At 34.5% G+C, this 16993-nt stretch overlaps 3 protein-coding genes across 3 annotated transcripts in view; 1 reads left to right on the top strand and 2 right to left on the bottom strand.

Annotated features, from left to right (window-relative positions):
- Positions 1-431: 431 nt before the first annotated feature.
- LOC142985654 (uncharacterized) lies at positions 432-4008 on the bottom strand. The gene has a single exon (XM_076133953.1). The coding sequence runs from the start codon at positions 3916-3918 to the stop codon at positions 1198-1200; it is 2721 nt and encodes a 906-aa protein (XP_075990068.1). The 5' UTR covers positions 3919-4008; the 3' UTR covers positions 432-1197.
- A 1399-nt stretch (positions 4009-5407) lies between these two features.
- On the top strand, positions 5408-13477 carry LOC142985656 (uncharacterized). Its single transcript, XM_076133957.1, has 3 exons — positions 5408-5544; positions 8057-10486; positions 13352-13477. Exon 2 carries the CDS (start codon positions 8262-8264, stop codon positions 10482-10484), a length of 2223 nt encoding a protein of 740 aa, XP_075990072.1. The 5' UTR covers positions 5408-5544; positions 8057-8261; the 3' UTR covers positions 10485-10486; positions 13352-13477.
- A 1083-nt stretch (positions 13478-14560) lies between these two features.
- LOC142985381 (uncharacterized) overlaps positions 14561-16993 on the bottom strand; it is a 31946-nt gene continuing 29513 nt past the window's right edge. Inside the window, exon 25 of the mRNA XM_076133509.1 lies at positions 14561-14784. Coding sequence (XP_075989624.1) covers positions 14633-14784 — 152 coding nt within the window. The 3' untranslated portion in view covers positions 14561-14632. The remainder of the gene's footprint in view (positions 14785-16993) is intronic.

The raw sequence follows: 16993 nt of genomic DNA on the forward strand, positions 1-16993 counted from the left end.
ATGTGTTTTGTAGGTAAATAAAAATCATTGAATGTTCCTTATTGAGTATATTATTGCTTTAATTTCATATTATACATTTTTAACAAGTAACTTAAGAATATAGTATAACTCGATTTGGCTACATTTGATAAGGTACCCACATTTTAGACAAACGTTTATTTATGTATTACCACTTTATATTAACAGTATTAAATACACATACACATGTAATATATAGGCACATCAAAGTTGTATAATAATCCGTGCCGGGTAACTACATAGCTATGGAATATAGCTACAGTTTACGGAAAATGGAAAGGCCGGGAGGGGCGCCCTAGAAAGACATTATGTACTCAGATCATATCGGTGATGTCTTGCAAAAACGCCTGATGCATAGTACTCATTTTGGGCGAACTTTTTGCTAGTACAAGTTAAATAATATTCTATTGATCTAGTAAAATACCTTATTATTTATTTATTTACATATTTATGTTCTATCTCGTGTTAAGTCAGACGAGTAAAAGGAACAGAGAAACATTTACAAACATCACTCAAATTAAATTAAAACTAATTTAACAATATAACAAAGAGAGTTCGTTAACAGTTTTGGGGTTTGTTTAATAGTACATTGTTTCAATTCTAAAATGATTTATTTCATCGTATGGTTAGTGGTCAATCTAGTGTCAAAGTTGTTCAAGCCGCAGCCTTTGACATGACTTAACTACTGTTATCTTAATGCATGAATACCAGTATTTTATGGAGGCTGGAGCGACTGTCTATCGAACCTCCACAAGCCAATTTTCTGGGTTATAACACGATATCACTCGGTAAGACTGGTTGTCAGACTTTCAAGCTTCTGACTGGTTAACGATTGTCAAAAATCTTTGAAAATGGCACCCGATACCAACAATTTAACGTGCCGTTTAATTCCCGTATTCTATTATACAATAAACAACGCGAAAAGTACTGATACTTTAAAGAAAGACATATACAGATTATATTGGTGATGTCTTGCAAAACGGTCAGGACTTATAACCGGCGGTCTTCTATCATAACACGACGTATGGATGTGAATGAAGCAAGGGAATTTAGTGATGGCAAGTTGCGTTCTCTGGTGTCCCCATTATGGGAAGGCGTGATTTTATGTATGTATGTTAGTTCATGTTTGTCGTTCAAGCAGGTTAACGCCTTAGACTGCAGCATAAGTGCCTTTATTTGTCATTTCTTCCCACTTTTGTCACTAGTTCGCTGCTTCTTCTTTCGTGGCAATGGCTTTTCTAATGCCGTTAAAGCTTTAGCCAATAATCCTTGCAGATTCTTATGCTTCGGCTTATAGTACTTATTTTTAACAGAATCTAGTACTTTATCCGGTTCTTTTCCTAGTAAATGTGCTAAGGGATTAGTTGTAACCAATTTGGTTCCGTCTGGAAGCCATAGAGCGTCGTTATTTTGTTCTTCATCAGGCGATTGTTGAGTTAAAACGTCTTTTACTTTTACAATTTTGTAGAAAGGTGCTTGAGGCAGTAAATGCGCAATTCTTATGTCCGTAAGTCCCGTAGGTAAATTCGGTAATACAAGTTTATGACCTATTTCATTGCGCGCTAATTTTGGAGTTTCCTCCGTCCCTTCTAACATGATTTCTTCGGCTACTTCCGGTATTGATTCGTTTCTATCCATACCACTGTCTTCGTAGTGATCAGAATAATAATCATGTCTGTCCAACTGTTCTAATGGAGTTTCAACTAATTTTATAGATATGGAAGCCTTTTCGGGATAACATTCAGTGAATTTCGTAGGCATTGCTAATTTTCCTGTAGTTTTCATCGGAGTATCTTTGAATTTAGTCAACTTTATAGCCGGTTCTCTACAATGTCCTGTAACTAGTTTCATAGTAGCCGTTGTAGTTACAGGCATTTCAGATTTGCTTTCCTCAGGAATGAAATTTTCAAAGAATTTTTGTACCGACAATTTTTGATCAACGGGAGTTATTTTAGCGCTGGTCGCACAAACTTCAGTCTTAACTTTTTTTATTGTACGTCTGAATTTTACAGCAGTTGGCAAATCATCCGTGATAGAGCCTCCAGTTTTGCGTTTCTCTAACAACGATTTCAATGTCTCTGTCAGTTTAGAAGAAGAGTGAGCAGTAGTAATATGTTCATTTAAATCATTTGTACTGTAAAATACTTTAGAGCATTTTATACACTTTTTCACTTCTTTAGCCGAGTGTAAAGTCTTATGGTGATGATAGTTTTGCCATGTATAACAGTTTTTATTACAAATCTTGCAGATTAAAGATTTGATTTGACCCGGACGTTTCATTTTGTTAAGTTTGGCCCGCTGTTGTCGACAGACGCGCTTTCTTAATAAATTTAATGGTTCATCATCATCGGATGATTCTAAAACAACCATGTCCTGATCTTCTTTACGAGATTTCACAGTTCTTTTTCTCCTTAATTTTGGTTTTTCTATAATTTCAACCTCCGTCTGGTTTCCTTCTGTTTCAGTTCTAAAGTCAGACATTTGCAAATAATTTTTCTGAGTTTCACAGTCTGTGTTTTCTATTGTTTGCACTTCGTCTTGTGTGTTTTCTGTGTTTTCTGATTCTGAGTCTTTTTCTATCGATTTCTTTGTTTTGGCTTGATTATCTTTCTGGGCTTTTTTCTCAGACTTCTTTTCTACAATTTCCACATCTTCTTGCTCACTTACTTTCTTCATAAACTTAGGTCTGCTTTCAGGAAAAATGCTTTTAGGTATAAATGGATTTTCAGACTTCTTTTCAGCGAAAAACACATGGTATTTGTCATCAAATTCAATAGAACCAATAGATTTATGCTCCAATTTTATATGTATAGTAAATTTCTTTCTCATTCTGAATTTTATATCACAAATTTTACAAGTATATGGCATTATATCTCTATGTTTTGTGAAAAAGTGTCCAAATAACTTCTGCGGATGTTTGAATACACTATCACAGTCAACACAACGGTATTTGTATAAGTGAAACTCTGGTTTGTGGACCTTTTCAATGTGTTTATGCATTGCGATACTCCCAACACACCGTTTCCAGCAAAACCGACATGTTTCTACTGCAATTGAAGTGCCTTGATGCACTTGCAACTGATGTTCAGACCAATCGTTCATACATTTGAACGATACATCACAAGAATAACATCTGATTGGTCGGCAAACGCTTTTGTGAGACGCAAAATCATTCACATATATATTACAATCTTTACAAAGTTTGGATTTCTTCTCTTTAGTACCAAACATACTGCATTCAGTTAATCTTTCTAGGTGCCTTGCTAAACGACTTTTTCTATTAAACACAAAGCCACACTTCATACATACAAAAACATTGCATTTTTTAGACCTCGCATGTCGGAGAAATGTGTTCAAATCTACTGTAGTGAAGTCACATCCACCGCAGACGTACACAGTGTCTGTACCTAGGGCATCAATAAAAGGTACAGCCCTAGATTTTAAAGCGGCAGAGAGGAATGGTAACAGACTATTGATCATGACTCCGTCAGCGTTATTCCCATGTTCAATTTCATGACTTTTTAACAGATCTACGTCACCATAACGCATTGGACATTGCGAACAACCGTATAAGGAAGCAGATTTACTAACAAAATGCTTTCTTTTATGCTCATTGTGGGCGTAAGGGTCATCGAACAGTCGCCAACAGTAGCAACAGCATTGCATAGTTTTAACGTGAAAATCACGTATATGTTCCGCGTAGTCCATCAAATCTGTATAGATTACTGTACAGAAATCGCATTTCTTCACAAAAGATGCGTTTGTGCCGTGCACTTGGCACATATGAAGTTTCAAATCGTCGGGATCGAGGAATTCCGCTTGACATAAATTACATATCGTGTCGATGTCTGTATCTATGTACTCCGGTTCTTCGTACATATCTTCTTCTCTGGAAGACATTGTTACTTTGCAGTTATTCAGAGTTTGAGGATTTTCGACATAACAAACAAATTATAAAATTGATTGAAGTTGATTGAATACAAATGTCAACTATTGTCAACGTCTAAAACCAAAACTAAAAAAAAATCCGTAGTGACGTTACAAAGTTAAACAGATCTTAATTTAGTCGATTTAGTTAGTAATATGGTCGAAATGAAGTTTCAACATTTTTGAATAAGAAGAACCAATTTTAAATAAATTATGATTACTCTAAGACCATAATAAATAAAATAGATAATATTTTTATAGCTGTTAATACCCATGAGCAATACCCATTACAATTTACAACGTTCTTTTATATAAAATATTAATGTTCACGTTGCAACGATAATAAAATGTGTTACAAGGCTGACTTTAATACGGATTTATGAAAACAAATAGATTCTGATAACATTATAATAACTCACCTACATTTAAATCGTTTGTCAAGTCATTGTAATTGTTGTTTGATTTTTAAGAGAACTGTATGAATAAATTAAAGATCCGAATTATTTACAGAATCATTTTATCCTCGTCCTTCAAAAAGTATAAAGTTTGCAATGGTTTGAAACAACGAGGTTTTCCTTAGGCTTATTTTTCGGTAAAAACATTTTTTTCACGATTAAACATTTGCACGACTTTTTTAACGTTGTTTAATCGAATTATTAACTACCGTTCAAAGAAGAATGGCATATAAATTATACTGTTCCGTTTCTATGTACAAAGTTAAAGTAAACTTAAAGGTAATACCACCTTTTATATCATATTTCTTGTGAATAAAAGTAATTTTAATGTGAATTTGATGATTCATATTCGAATTAAACTAAATCTGTTATCCAAGGTCACGTAGTATAAATATCATGGTAATTATGACGTTAATACATGGTTTTGTGATTATTTTTCTTATTGTTTATTTTATTGTGTACACGTAGGACGAAATGACGTCAGAGATTTTTCTTCGACGAAATGGTGGGGAAAATATATTTCACGGCTGGTATCATTTGGGATTACTTCTTAGAGTTCAATGGAAAATAAAGCTAAAGCAAAGTTGATATTAGAAGTTTAAGAGTTTTGTCGGCTAATGTTTTATAATAATAAATATGTAATTTCAATTTATAAAAGTAGTAATCGAGTCTGTATTACAAGTATGTAAAATTAAAATTAGCAAAAATGTTCGAAATAAAACATTTATAGATTATGTGATTATTACATAAATTTACTTAATGACGAACTTTGTTTATTTATAAGCTCTACTGCAGCTAGCATGTTGTATTCACTTCAAGAAGAACAAACGCAATTGAATGTATCGTGTAATTTTATATATTATGTGCCATTATGTGTTTTGTTCAGTTTAGTGAATCTAATAATAATAATAAAAAATACCTTCAATGTCAAGTCATCGCTGAGTATAATTTCTAAAATTTTATTTCCATTCAAGAAGGGTAAACACAATTACCTGTCCACACCAAATTGCCCGCATTGGATCACGTTGAAAACGTCAAAAATTTCTTGTCTGTCATGTCACCACAGGCTGTCAGTTTGTGCCCGTACTAAATAAAAAATAATTAGGCTGCAATACGCTGCCATGCACAAAATCAAGACTTTCAGGTAAAAAAACACACAATTAATCTATTACACATTTATTTATTTATATTTCGAACACATTTTCTTTATAATGCTACATCATTGTAACCTAAAAAAACTTGGTTTTATTCGTCATGTTTTATTATAATAAGTAATTTTAACGGTACTTTAATAGTATATAGAATAAAACATGTTTATCTTCGACGCTGAGGTTAAAAAAGGGCGTATTTTTATCTCAAACGTGGGTGTATTTTAGTTCTTTATGTACGTACATATTATATCTGATTCACGGCATATACTTACGTGTAAACATTTGCTTGTGGACACAAAGTCGGTAGTAACAGGAAAGACGTTATTATTCTTATTCTTCTGTAATTAATGCAGTTAAATCAGTTTTTATTTTCCTTTATTTTATAGCAGGTAGATGTAGCTCAATAGGTCAACAATCTCTATGGCTATTTTTAACTTATCATATAGATAAACAAAGCTTTTATGCTCGAGTCATTACCATAAAGCCTATGTGGACCATATTATTATTAGTTTCGTAACTTTTTTAAATGACTTATTGACTTTTTTTTTATCTTTTTTTTTCTTAAATATTTTTAATTTATAGGTATGCTTAGTTTAGTAATTTTTGGTTAGTTTTGCATGATATGGTTTTCGTTATTATTATTATATTTTAGTTAGTTTTATTCATTGGGTGTAGGTATATAATTAATTTTATTTTATAGTTACCAATTTAGGTATGTATATTATTTGTTATTTAGATATTTTCCTAGTGATAAAATAGGCTGAATAAATTCTGAACAAAAAGTGAGTTCTATTTTAAAATTTGATTATGTATTGTCAGTTTTGTGAAATATTTAACATTAATAAAAATTGAATTATTGAAATCAGTTAGCTTGTGCCCAAAGTTTTACATAATTTATTCAAAGATACAGACATATGGTTTCATGAATAATTTATTTTTTTCATGTTCTTTTATGTATCAAAGATAATGCTAGAAATAATAGACAATTGCTTTGCTTATAAATGTCTATGATTCAATGAGGCAAAGAATAAAAAACATATTTTTTTATAAATTTTAATTTGCACCTATTTTTTTTACAGTTTTATTCCCTGTAACTGAATTATTTGACCCTCTTGAAATATAGTATATAGGTAAACATTTTGTAAATAGGTAGAAGAAATATTTCTTAGAGTTCACAAAATGTATGGATGTGAATGAGCCAAGGAAAGTTTGTAAGTATTGTACCAAGTGATGTTCTTTGGTACCCCTATGAGAAAAAGCCATGATATTATGTGTGTATACAAATAAATTGTCTACCTCTGGTATGATGGGTAGTATATAATTCATCTGTTCACAGGGTCTTAAATTCAATTCTTGGGTCAATCAAAGCCTTAAAGTATAGGTATTTTATAATCAGTTTAAGATTATTAACAATTAGTTTTCGCCCGCTACTTAGTCCATTTGAAAAGATTTCTATGGTAAAAGAATTCTATGTGACAATCTAGGTAATAAACTATCAGTGTACTGAATTTCATTAAACTATTAGTTTTTTCGTAAATAAGTAATGCACATCCATACTTACAAACTCTCGCATTTAAATTTATAATATTATAACATAGTTAAACATTTAAAATTTTTATTGAAGAACCTTTTTTGTAAAAAACATTTACCACAGGTAGTTTGAGCATCCATTGCATCCAGTCATATTGCATTTTATAAATTACTTTTCCTTGTTTAATATTGTAAACATGGAATATTTCTAAAAATACATGTACATATTTCCTTGTCTTCATGTAAAATGTAGATTTATTTATATATTTTTAATTAATCGGTCCTGTATGACAACATGTATGGATGTGAATGAGGCAAGGGAAGTTTGTAAGGATCGTACAAAGTGACGTCCTTTAAATCTATGTTAATATTATAAATGTGATAGTCTGTCTTGTCTGTAACACTTCTACAGTTTAACTTTTAAAGCAATTTCAATTAAATTTATTTATATGAGATTTTGCCGACTCGGGATGAACTAGAGATTTTCCCAAAAGTCTATGGATAAATTTATTTTTGTTTAGCTTCGATGACACGCGATCTATGCACGTCTATATTATAGAATAATTAAAAACATGAATTACTAAATATATCATAATAGTACTAGAGGAAAAACATTCACAATTTCGATTTAATAATATTTGTGTAATAATGCACAATATTAATATTTAGTGACTAGAGGCCGCGACTTAGTCCACGTGGAAGCCCTTCCCGTGTAAATACCGATCCCTCGGGAACTCCGGGATAAAAAGTAGCCTATGTGTAATTCTGGATCTGCTATCTATATACCTAATTTTGGTCTTAATGGGTTCAGTAGTATTTGCGTGAATGAGCTTCATTCACATACATACATGTTGTCATACAGGACCGCCGGTTACCAGTAGCACCTGACCTTTTTACAAGACATCACCAATATGATCTAGTATTTGTTTCTTAAATATAAAACTTTATTAACCAAATATTTTTCTCTCTTTTCAGATCTTGAAATGCAGTGACATTTATCTAAAACAACACTTTATTTTCAAAATCAAATCAAAATTCAATTTGGATATTTATATATTATTTCTCTTTGGCGTAGTACGGGCTAAACTCAGCATCATCAAACTGATATAGGCTTCATTAGCTTAGCCAAAAGTCTTGCTATCAAGACATAGGCATCCAGTTTTGACAGACACTTTTCAAGATGGAGAACCTTACTGTGCTTTCCTTCCGAAAACTCGAAGAGGTCAAACGCCTCGCGAGACACTTCCAATATGTGATAAATCACCCTCAAACCCAACAAAAGAATGTCCTTTACGAATATATAAGAAATTTAGATTTAACGCACAAGAGAATATTCCTGCAACCGCGGGAGACTGTTGAGGTTGAATATATATTTACTACGGAGAAGAAAAGTAATCTACAGAGACAACGATTTAATAGTTTGCCTGTGAGCGAAGTACCAGAGTTACTTAAAGCTGAATTGTTAACTTTCGACAACGCTAAGCCTGTCCATATCTGTACGGATTGCAATATAGAAATTGAGCTGAACGACGAAGTACCGCTAATGGAGTCCCTCCAGAAACACTTTGATTCCGACGCACATCTCCCCAAGTTAAGACGAGAGAGCATCGACGTGGCCGAGCCGATATTCTTACCTAACATGTCTCGAAGACTCTCCGCTTTGGAAGTCAGCGATACCCCTCTGACCAAGATCAAAGAAATCACAATTACTTCTAAGCCTGTCGAGAAATTAGAAAGGAATTTCTCAACGAAACTGAGTACAATGCTCGCTAAGTACTTACCTGACGCTTCTGAAGCTACTATTGACGCAGCGTTGAAGTTCTACCAAGAGTCTTACGACAAATTATGTAATGATGTCTCTGTTATTGATTTTTCTACGCAGACGAGCTCTGTGGCTCCTATAATCATGAGTATTAAGGATAATGTGTACCAAAACTTCGCCGCAGACGCGAATAAGAATATTGAGAACGATGAAAACGAACAAGCAGCGGAGAAACCTAAGAATCAAGTGAAGAAATATCGTTACTATGGGCCGATCGAACACCAAATAGTTAAACTACTCGCTAATCACAAATTACTGTCTTTAATCGATGATAGAACTGGGAAATTGGCATTCTTTTGCATTGCCTGTGAGTATTATACTCTGAGATTCCATTATGATAGCGTTTTGAACCACGTGTTCAGTGAGACGCATATTCATAACCTGTCCGCTATACTACAAGCGGACGACAGCATTCCTTTCGCCATGACGGATAATTCGATGGCGAAGATCAAAGAAATGAATGAGAAATTCCTCATGAACCACGACATCGCCGTGTCACCGAACGTGCTGTATTGCCGTCTATGCAACGCTTCCATTGACTCCATTGAAGCGTCGATCTTACATATTCTTGACGAAAAACATCTTGCCAAACTCTCCGACGAACTGTACATTAGAATGAAGGAGAAATCCGACTCGATCCCCGAAGAATGGGGTCCTAAAGACTTGAACTGGACGAAGTATTTGGCGAGCGTCGGCAAGCCACATAACAACAGAGACCATGTTGTCATTGAGAACTTTATAAAGCCTTCTGGAAAGATCGGAAACTACTGCACTTGTTGCGATATGACGCTAAAAGGACCTCGCCAAGTTTTGTTTAACCATATCCGTCAAAAGAAGCATTTACGCAACGCAGCCCCGCGTAAACTAACAATGCTTTATAAGAATCATTGCCGACCTTCTGAATACTTCGCTAGCTTCGGCAATTACTACATCTGTACTATTTGCCCTGGATATATCGCCGTGCCTTCCATTTCGGCGATCGTCGAGCATTTCGAGAGCAATGCTCATTTCGAAACAATCTCAAAATTGATTCGTTGCGCTATGTTCATGGAAAATGATGTGGAAATACTCTCGGCTAATAAGATCGAGAATTTGAAGTGTGTGGTTTGTGGTATTGCCTTCCAAGATTATAACGATGCAGTGAAACACGTTTTGAGCAGTGTAGACCATCAGACAGCGGTTGCTGAAGCGAAAATCTCTTCGAATAAGGGAGATATTATTAGTGTTTATATGAAAGGAAACCATATTCTTCACAGCGAAGGTTCTACATTCACTTGTGTGGATTGCAATGGAGTGTTCAATTCTATAAGATCGCTGCTAACTCACTTGGTGTACGCTGGCCATTTCAATCAAAAACCAGCTACGGAGAGCATCTTCCGTTTCTACTTGGAGCTGAAACATAACATCATAATGTTGGCTCGGAATAAATACGTGTATTATGAGTTCGGTAACCTAAAGTGTGGTGTGTGTGAGGGAGATTTGGACGAAGGCGAGACTGCGAAGAAACACGTCGTGTCGTCTCGCCACAGAGAAAATATGGGGGCCAGTTATGTGAGTCTTGATGCGAATGCTGTTGAATAAAGGTGAGGATTTATTTATTACTTATTTACTAGCTGACCCGCTCAGCACCGCTCCCGCTTTCTTGTTTTTATTTAATATCGCGCATTTTCAAATTGATTAACCTTTTACACCTTCTCTGGACTTCCACAAATAATTCAAGACTAAAATTAGCCAAATCGTCCCAGCCGTTCACGAGTTTTAGCGAGACTAACGAACAGCAATTCATTTTTATATTAGGTCGGGGAAAAAGTATTTTAGCATTATAGTATGTATGAACTTGTAATAACATCTTTTCTCTACATAAAAAAGCTCTATATTTGGGTACCTCACGAGCTCACTGAAACAGACCTAATGAACCGTGTACTCATTTGTGATTCTTGAAGCCAAAGAGATTTTATTACAAGTTCACACATACTATAATGCGAAAAGACTTTTTCCCCGACCTAATATTATTATGTTCTGTGACCGATTAAATAATTAGGTAATTTGGTTCTCTTATCAAAATGCCTGATAAATGATTTAAATTCAGAATTCATAAAAGTTTAATCTCTGTTATTGCAATTTCCAAGTCATTTTAAAATTAGTCAAGCGAATTTTATGGCGCTTGAACTGAACAAACGTACTTTTGAAAAATAAAGGTAGTATTTATTCATGCCCGGTTTCTGAGTACATTTAGCGGTAGTTTATCTATTCAATAGCGCTTTTTATATGAGTTTTAACGCTATTGAATAGATAAATTACCGCTTAATGTACCTCAGAAACCGGGGGTCATACGAGTATCTCAAGGGCCAGTTTTGCAGAAGCGCTCATAGCCAGTAGTGCTCACTGGTCGATAAACGATCTGTGGGTTAAGCAACCGTTGTCGCGGTCATACTATAGATGGGTGACCGCATAGTGGTATTTAAACTGAGCTTTGCATTGGAGGGCACGTTAAAAGTCTGTTTCGGTTGTTGTCACGTAGATAGGTATAGCTAATCATCTATACTAATATTATAAAGCTGAAGAGTTTGTTTGTTTGAACGCGCTAATCTCAGGAACTACTGATCCGATTTGAAAATTTCAGTGTTAGATAGCCCATTTATCGAGGAAGGCTATAGGCTGTATATCATCACGCTACGACCAAAAGGAGCAGAGAAGCAATAAAAAATGTTACAAAAACGGGCAAATGTTGACCCATTCTCTCTTATGTGACGCAAGCGAAGTTGCGCGGGTCAGCTAGTACTTCATATGGCACGTGCGCCACGTTTCAGGCCCCTTCCTCTTGTATTAGTTATTCCGAGGTTCCGAGTAACTCAATAGTTCCCAGTCATGCCGCTAGGGGGTCTATCACCACTTTATCACAGCTATTAATTTTTAAAGACACATTATTATCACTTATAATATTATACGGTATCAATGTTCAGGAAATTTGATAAAAGCTGTACTAAGATTATAATAATAATTGATAATAATATAATAGCTACCGGCATTGGTAAAAAAATATAGTTTTTGTTCACAAACAATCTTTAAACGTTGTGAAAGCTCTGATAAGTTTATTATCCATACTAATATTATTAATGCGAAAGTAACTCTGTCTGTCTGTCTGTCTGTTACTCAATCACGCCTAAGCTACTGAACCAATTTGCATGAAATTTGGTATGGAGATATTTTGATACCCGAGAAAGGACATAGGTTACTTTTTACCCCGGAAAAATGACGCATTCCCAAGGGAAAATGGCGGGCGAAGTCGCGGGTAAAAGCTAGTATATGATGTGTTTTATCACTTTCAATCAATTTTATAGCTGTACTAGCTGACCCGCGCAACTTCGCTTCCGTCACATAAGACAGAATGGGTCATAATTTTCCCCATTTTTGTAAAATTTTTCGTTGCTACTCCGCTCCTAATGGTCGTAGCGTGATGATATATAGCCTATAGCCTTCCTCGATAAATGGGCTATCTAAAACTGAAAGAATTTTTCAAATCGAACCTGTAGTTCCTGAGATTAGCGCGTTCAAACAAACAAACTCTTCAGCTTTATAATATTAGTAAATTAGTAAATATAGATAAGCTCGCCCCCTATTACATGGGACTAACATTGTCAATGGCCAAACGAGGGTGTGTTTCATACAACTGTGTTTCAAATCTTAGGGAAAAGCAGGCGTAATATTATGTATGTATGCGACAATATCGCGATCCAAAATTTAGTACATAAGTTTTTTAACCAAATTTAGTTTAAAAAACATTTTAAATGCGCGTATATAAAACGCGGTAAATATTTCACTCCAGACAATCTTTATCTCACCGCCAGTGAAACGATATCGGAGATAATAATCATTTAATTATTATTTATTATGTTAAACTTATCAGCAATTAATCTATATTTGACTTGACCATAAAATTATAAAGGTGTGGCGATCTATTTCATTCGCCCACATTCGCTTGTGACGTTTCCGAACGCAACCTGTCAAATCGACTTTGACAGCTGGCGTTCGAGGAGCAGAGATCTTTTTCCCGCGCGAACATTCTGAGAGGCGCCAAAAAGTAGAATGGACGCAAGTCCACATTCTGTAACATATAACTCGGCTTAAGTGCTGACTCAACAATGTACATTCAGTTATAGTTGTACTAAAACTTCTGTACTTATAATATAATATAGTTAAATTAGCATCCAAGTCGTTTATTTCCTGACCTGCCGCTCACGAAGCATCAGCCAAAAAGGCATACGCATTACAGTCCCTGTGTCTCGAAATGAGAGAAGGATTGTGTTTCACTTCCTTAGAAATGTTCATAGCAAATGTCAAATTTCTACGCTCAGTAGTTTCGGCTGTGCGTTGTCCATCAATCAGTCAGTAACGGAAGATTTTATATGTAAAGTAATTGATATTAATATATGTCTGTCTGTCCACAGGTACGCATGAATGTTGAATTATTGTAAGAGAACTGACAAGTGGTGTATTAAATCATGAATAAGTATAGTTTCCACACGAAATCATTTTACAATGAAGTTTTATTAAATGAATTAATTTTATAACTATTAATTGTGTTTTATTTATTGTCTTTACTATAAAAAACTATACTCGGGCCATTTCAAACGTGCTCACGTCATGTCATTATATCGGAGTCTCTCGCTCACTACACATTGTCACATTACTATGATTCTTCTGATGATGACGTAGTTCGCTCGGTTGTAATGGCCCGATTTAAGTGTACAGCAGACTAAACCTTAATCGGTCATGATAGTATTCGACGATAGGTATATGATTAGTTAAATGGAGTCATAACTATACTCACACACAAATACATACACATCTTCATAAAATCGCGCCATTTTTTCCAAAGGGGTAGACAGAGACAAAAGATAAGCATAGAGAGACAGGCGTAGCGAGGACTTCACGTATCTACTGTGTTACAAAAAGCTTGAAATTCATTGGGTAAGTAATATAGTAAGTATAAATTGTGTTGCCAAAAGAGCGTTATAATAACCCCCGGTTTCTGTGTACCTACATTTAGCGGTAGTTTATCTCTATTCAATAGCGTTTTTATTATAATGAGTTTCAACGCTATTGAATAGATAAACTACCGTTAAAATGTACCTCAGAAACCAGGTAAGTCGTAAATGCAATGCATGTTTAAAGCTAGGAACGAGCTGTATATGACAGCATAAGTATATCTTTAAAATTCAGTTTCAGACATATATTTTAGAATTTTACTATTTACAAGTCAATATGATTCAAATATGCATACATAGTTTAGAATGTTGGTTGAGTAGGTATCCGTAGCACAGACAGTCTGTAGACATGGCAACAGGTTAGCAGAAATGAACGATTTATTGTCCAAATGAATTATTTAGTAGAGAGCCTATTATGCAGAATTTAGAACATCATATGCAGCTGTCGGTAGTCTCTAATACAGCAAATTTATTTTGGTATGACACACAAATAATTTTAAACGGCATAAATTGTGCATGCCAAAAGGCTCTACTAAGTTTTCGGGCTATTAGTATCCGCGTAAGACATCCCCAGGTAATCGATAACTAATCAACGAGCTAGTTAGTTAGTTGAGAACGAGTGCAAATGATCAAACTTTAACTGAAAACGTAGGTAAATAAAAAACACAATAAAAATACATACAAAAAGTTTATTGCAGAAACAGTTAGATGGATATACATAAGGTCTTAATAAAAAATCGACTAAGAATCGATTTCTTTCGGCAACTCGTCTAATGGTATTATTTGTGGGTTGGCAGTGCTATCACACGTGCAGAAACAGTTCTTGCCTTTCGGGCCGTTCGGTAACAGAAGCAGTTTCAAATTCATATTTGTTTCCAGCGCGTTTAGAATTTCTGTGAAAAAAAAAAATTGGCGGGAATTATGACAGACTTCCACATATTCTTAGAAAAAAAAAATACTTTGACACATTAAAAAAAAAGAAAAATCTTCAGTATTTTTATAACTTGTAAAAAATACTTTGTTAAAATACAAGTTTTAGAGCTTATAGATAAGTGTTAAATAGCCTAACTGATAGATAAAGTGACAGCTAGTGTGTCAATACAACTGAATTCCACTTATTCAAGAATAGTGTACCGGGATCTCGAGAAATCATTTACTCGGACGAATATGAAGGTAGCAGCGAGAAAGTTTATTATGTTCTACCAGCGCAACACAAAGGAGGAATTTCGGTAAGTTTATTATAAAATAGAATACGGAAAATACCGTAGAATGGGGTAACTTTTGGAAAATTTACTAATTTTATAAAATAAATAAATATCTTTGGACAACTCACACACGGTCGTCTAATTCCAAACTAAGCAGAGCTTGTACTATGGTAACCAAGCAACTGATAAACATCTGTACTTCAAAATACATACTTATATAGATAAATTAACAATTTAAATGAGTAAATAGCTTTCGTGAAAAGCTAGCGACGAGTTCAGTTGTCTTGTTCTTAGTACTAAATATCGCTATGAATAAAATTGTAGCATTTGAAATAGGGTCAATGACCTTCAATATGGCTATTTTTTCATTTAAAGCAAGCCCTGTATTCACTTGTTTCTTAGAATAGTTATTATGGGTCTCGACTGTTAAATTATCGATTGTCGTTAATTAAAAAATCCCTAGTTATGATTTAATTTGGATAACGTTAATATTGACGCAGTCGGGATTTTTCGAATTTAGGTATTACTTTAAAAGCCTATTTTCGTTTTGACAAAATTAGTTCCGCCATTTTAATGAGAAAGAAGGATTAACAAACATTTTCTTTGGTAATTATTAAAATCAGGAAAGATACGTTATATAGCTATAATAAGTAGGTAGTCTATTGAAAAGTTACATTTCGGTTTGCGTTTTTCAGTTTCATTTAAATTGGTAGGGTCGCCATCTTGGAAAATGGGGTTGGACCGAGAAACCAAGGTGGCGACCCCATAAACTTTAACTTAAGTTTCTACTGACCACACATTAAATAAATAAAATTGCGTCCTCTGAAAAACGCTAAATCTAAGGCCTACAAATGTTTAATTTCAATGGACATTGACGATTAGTCTACATCGCTGATTGTTGGCAGCTCCTCACTTGATCAAATTATTGTATCAACCACATTGTAAATCTTATGGCGATTGAAAAGAGTGGTCGTAAGTTTCTCGCTAGCTCTTCTCATAAGACTATATACTTTCCGAGCTAGTGGTAGATTCAGTAATTGTTACGACTATCATAAGTGTCAATATTTACCTAAATGAATAAATCATTTGATTTATCAACCACATTCTAAATTTTTTGGCGATTGAAAAGAGTGACCATGAGATTGTTACTATACTGAGGCCGTTACAAACGTGCTCACTACGTTATAATCAAAAGAATCCTAGGATTGTGACAATGTGTAGTGAGCGAGAGACTCCGATAAAATGACATGACTTAGTTCGCACGTTTGAAATGGCCCGAGTATAGTTCTTTTCATAGGGCTGTACTCTTTCCGAGCTGGTGGTAGATTCAGTAATTGTAACAACTATCATAAGTGTTCAATGATTTAAATGAATAAACGATTTTACATCAAATCACTAAGAAGTGGTAGTGGTTTAAGTTGGTATCTCCTACGTGTTGACGGTTCGAACCCGAGGCAACATACCAAATTACGTGTGTATTAGAAATAATGATCACTTGTTATAACGGTGAAGGAAAACATCGTGATGCAATCTTGCGTACCTGAGAGTTGTTTAGAACAGTTCTAAAAGTAAGCAAAGTCCCCAAACCGCACTTAGCCTGCGTGGTGGACTCTAGGTCTAACGGGAGGAGACCCTTGCCCAGCAGTGGGACATTGATTAGGTCAGGGAAAAAGTACTTTCGCATTATAGTATGACGTATGAACTTGTAATAAAATCTCTTTGGCTTCAAGAACCACTAATGAGTACACGGTTCATTTGATCTCTTTCAGTGAGCTCGTGAGGTAACCGATTATCGAGCTTTTTTGTGTAGAGAAAAGATTTTATAACAAGTTCATACATACTATAATGCGAAAAGACTTTTTCCCCGACCTAATATTTATTTAAGTTTTCAGTATAA

The sequence above is a fragment of the Anticarsia gemmatalis genome, chromosome 30, assembly GCF_050436995.1.
Source record: "Anticarsia gemmatalis isolate Benzon Research Colony breed Stoneville strain chromosome 30, ilAntGemm2 primary, whole genome shotgun sequence".
Taxonomy (NCBI): domain Eukaryota; kingdom Metazoa; phylum Arthropoda; class Insecta; order Lepidoptera; family Erebidae; genus Anticarsia; species Anticarsia gemmatalis.

Coding starts and splice junctions, on each gene's coding strand:
- LOC142985654 (XM_076133953.1), bottom strand. CDS start 3,918: ATGTCTTCCAGAGAAGAAGATATGTACGAAGAACCGGAGTACATAGAT.
- LOC142985656 (XM_076133957.1), top strand. CDS start 8,262: ATGGAGAACCTTACTGTGCTTTCCTTCCGAAAACTCGAAGAGGTCAAA.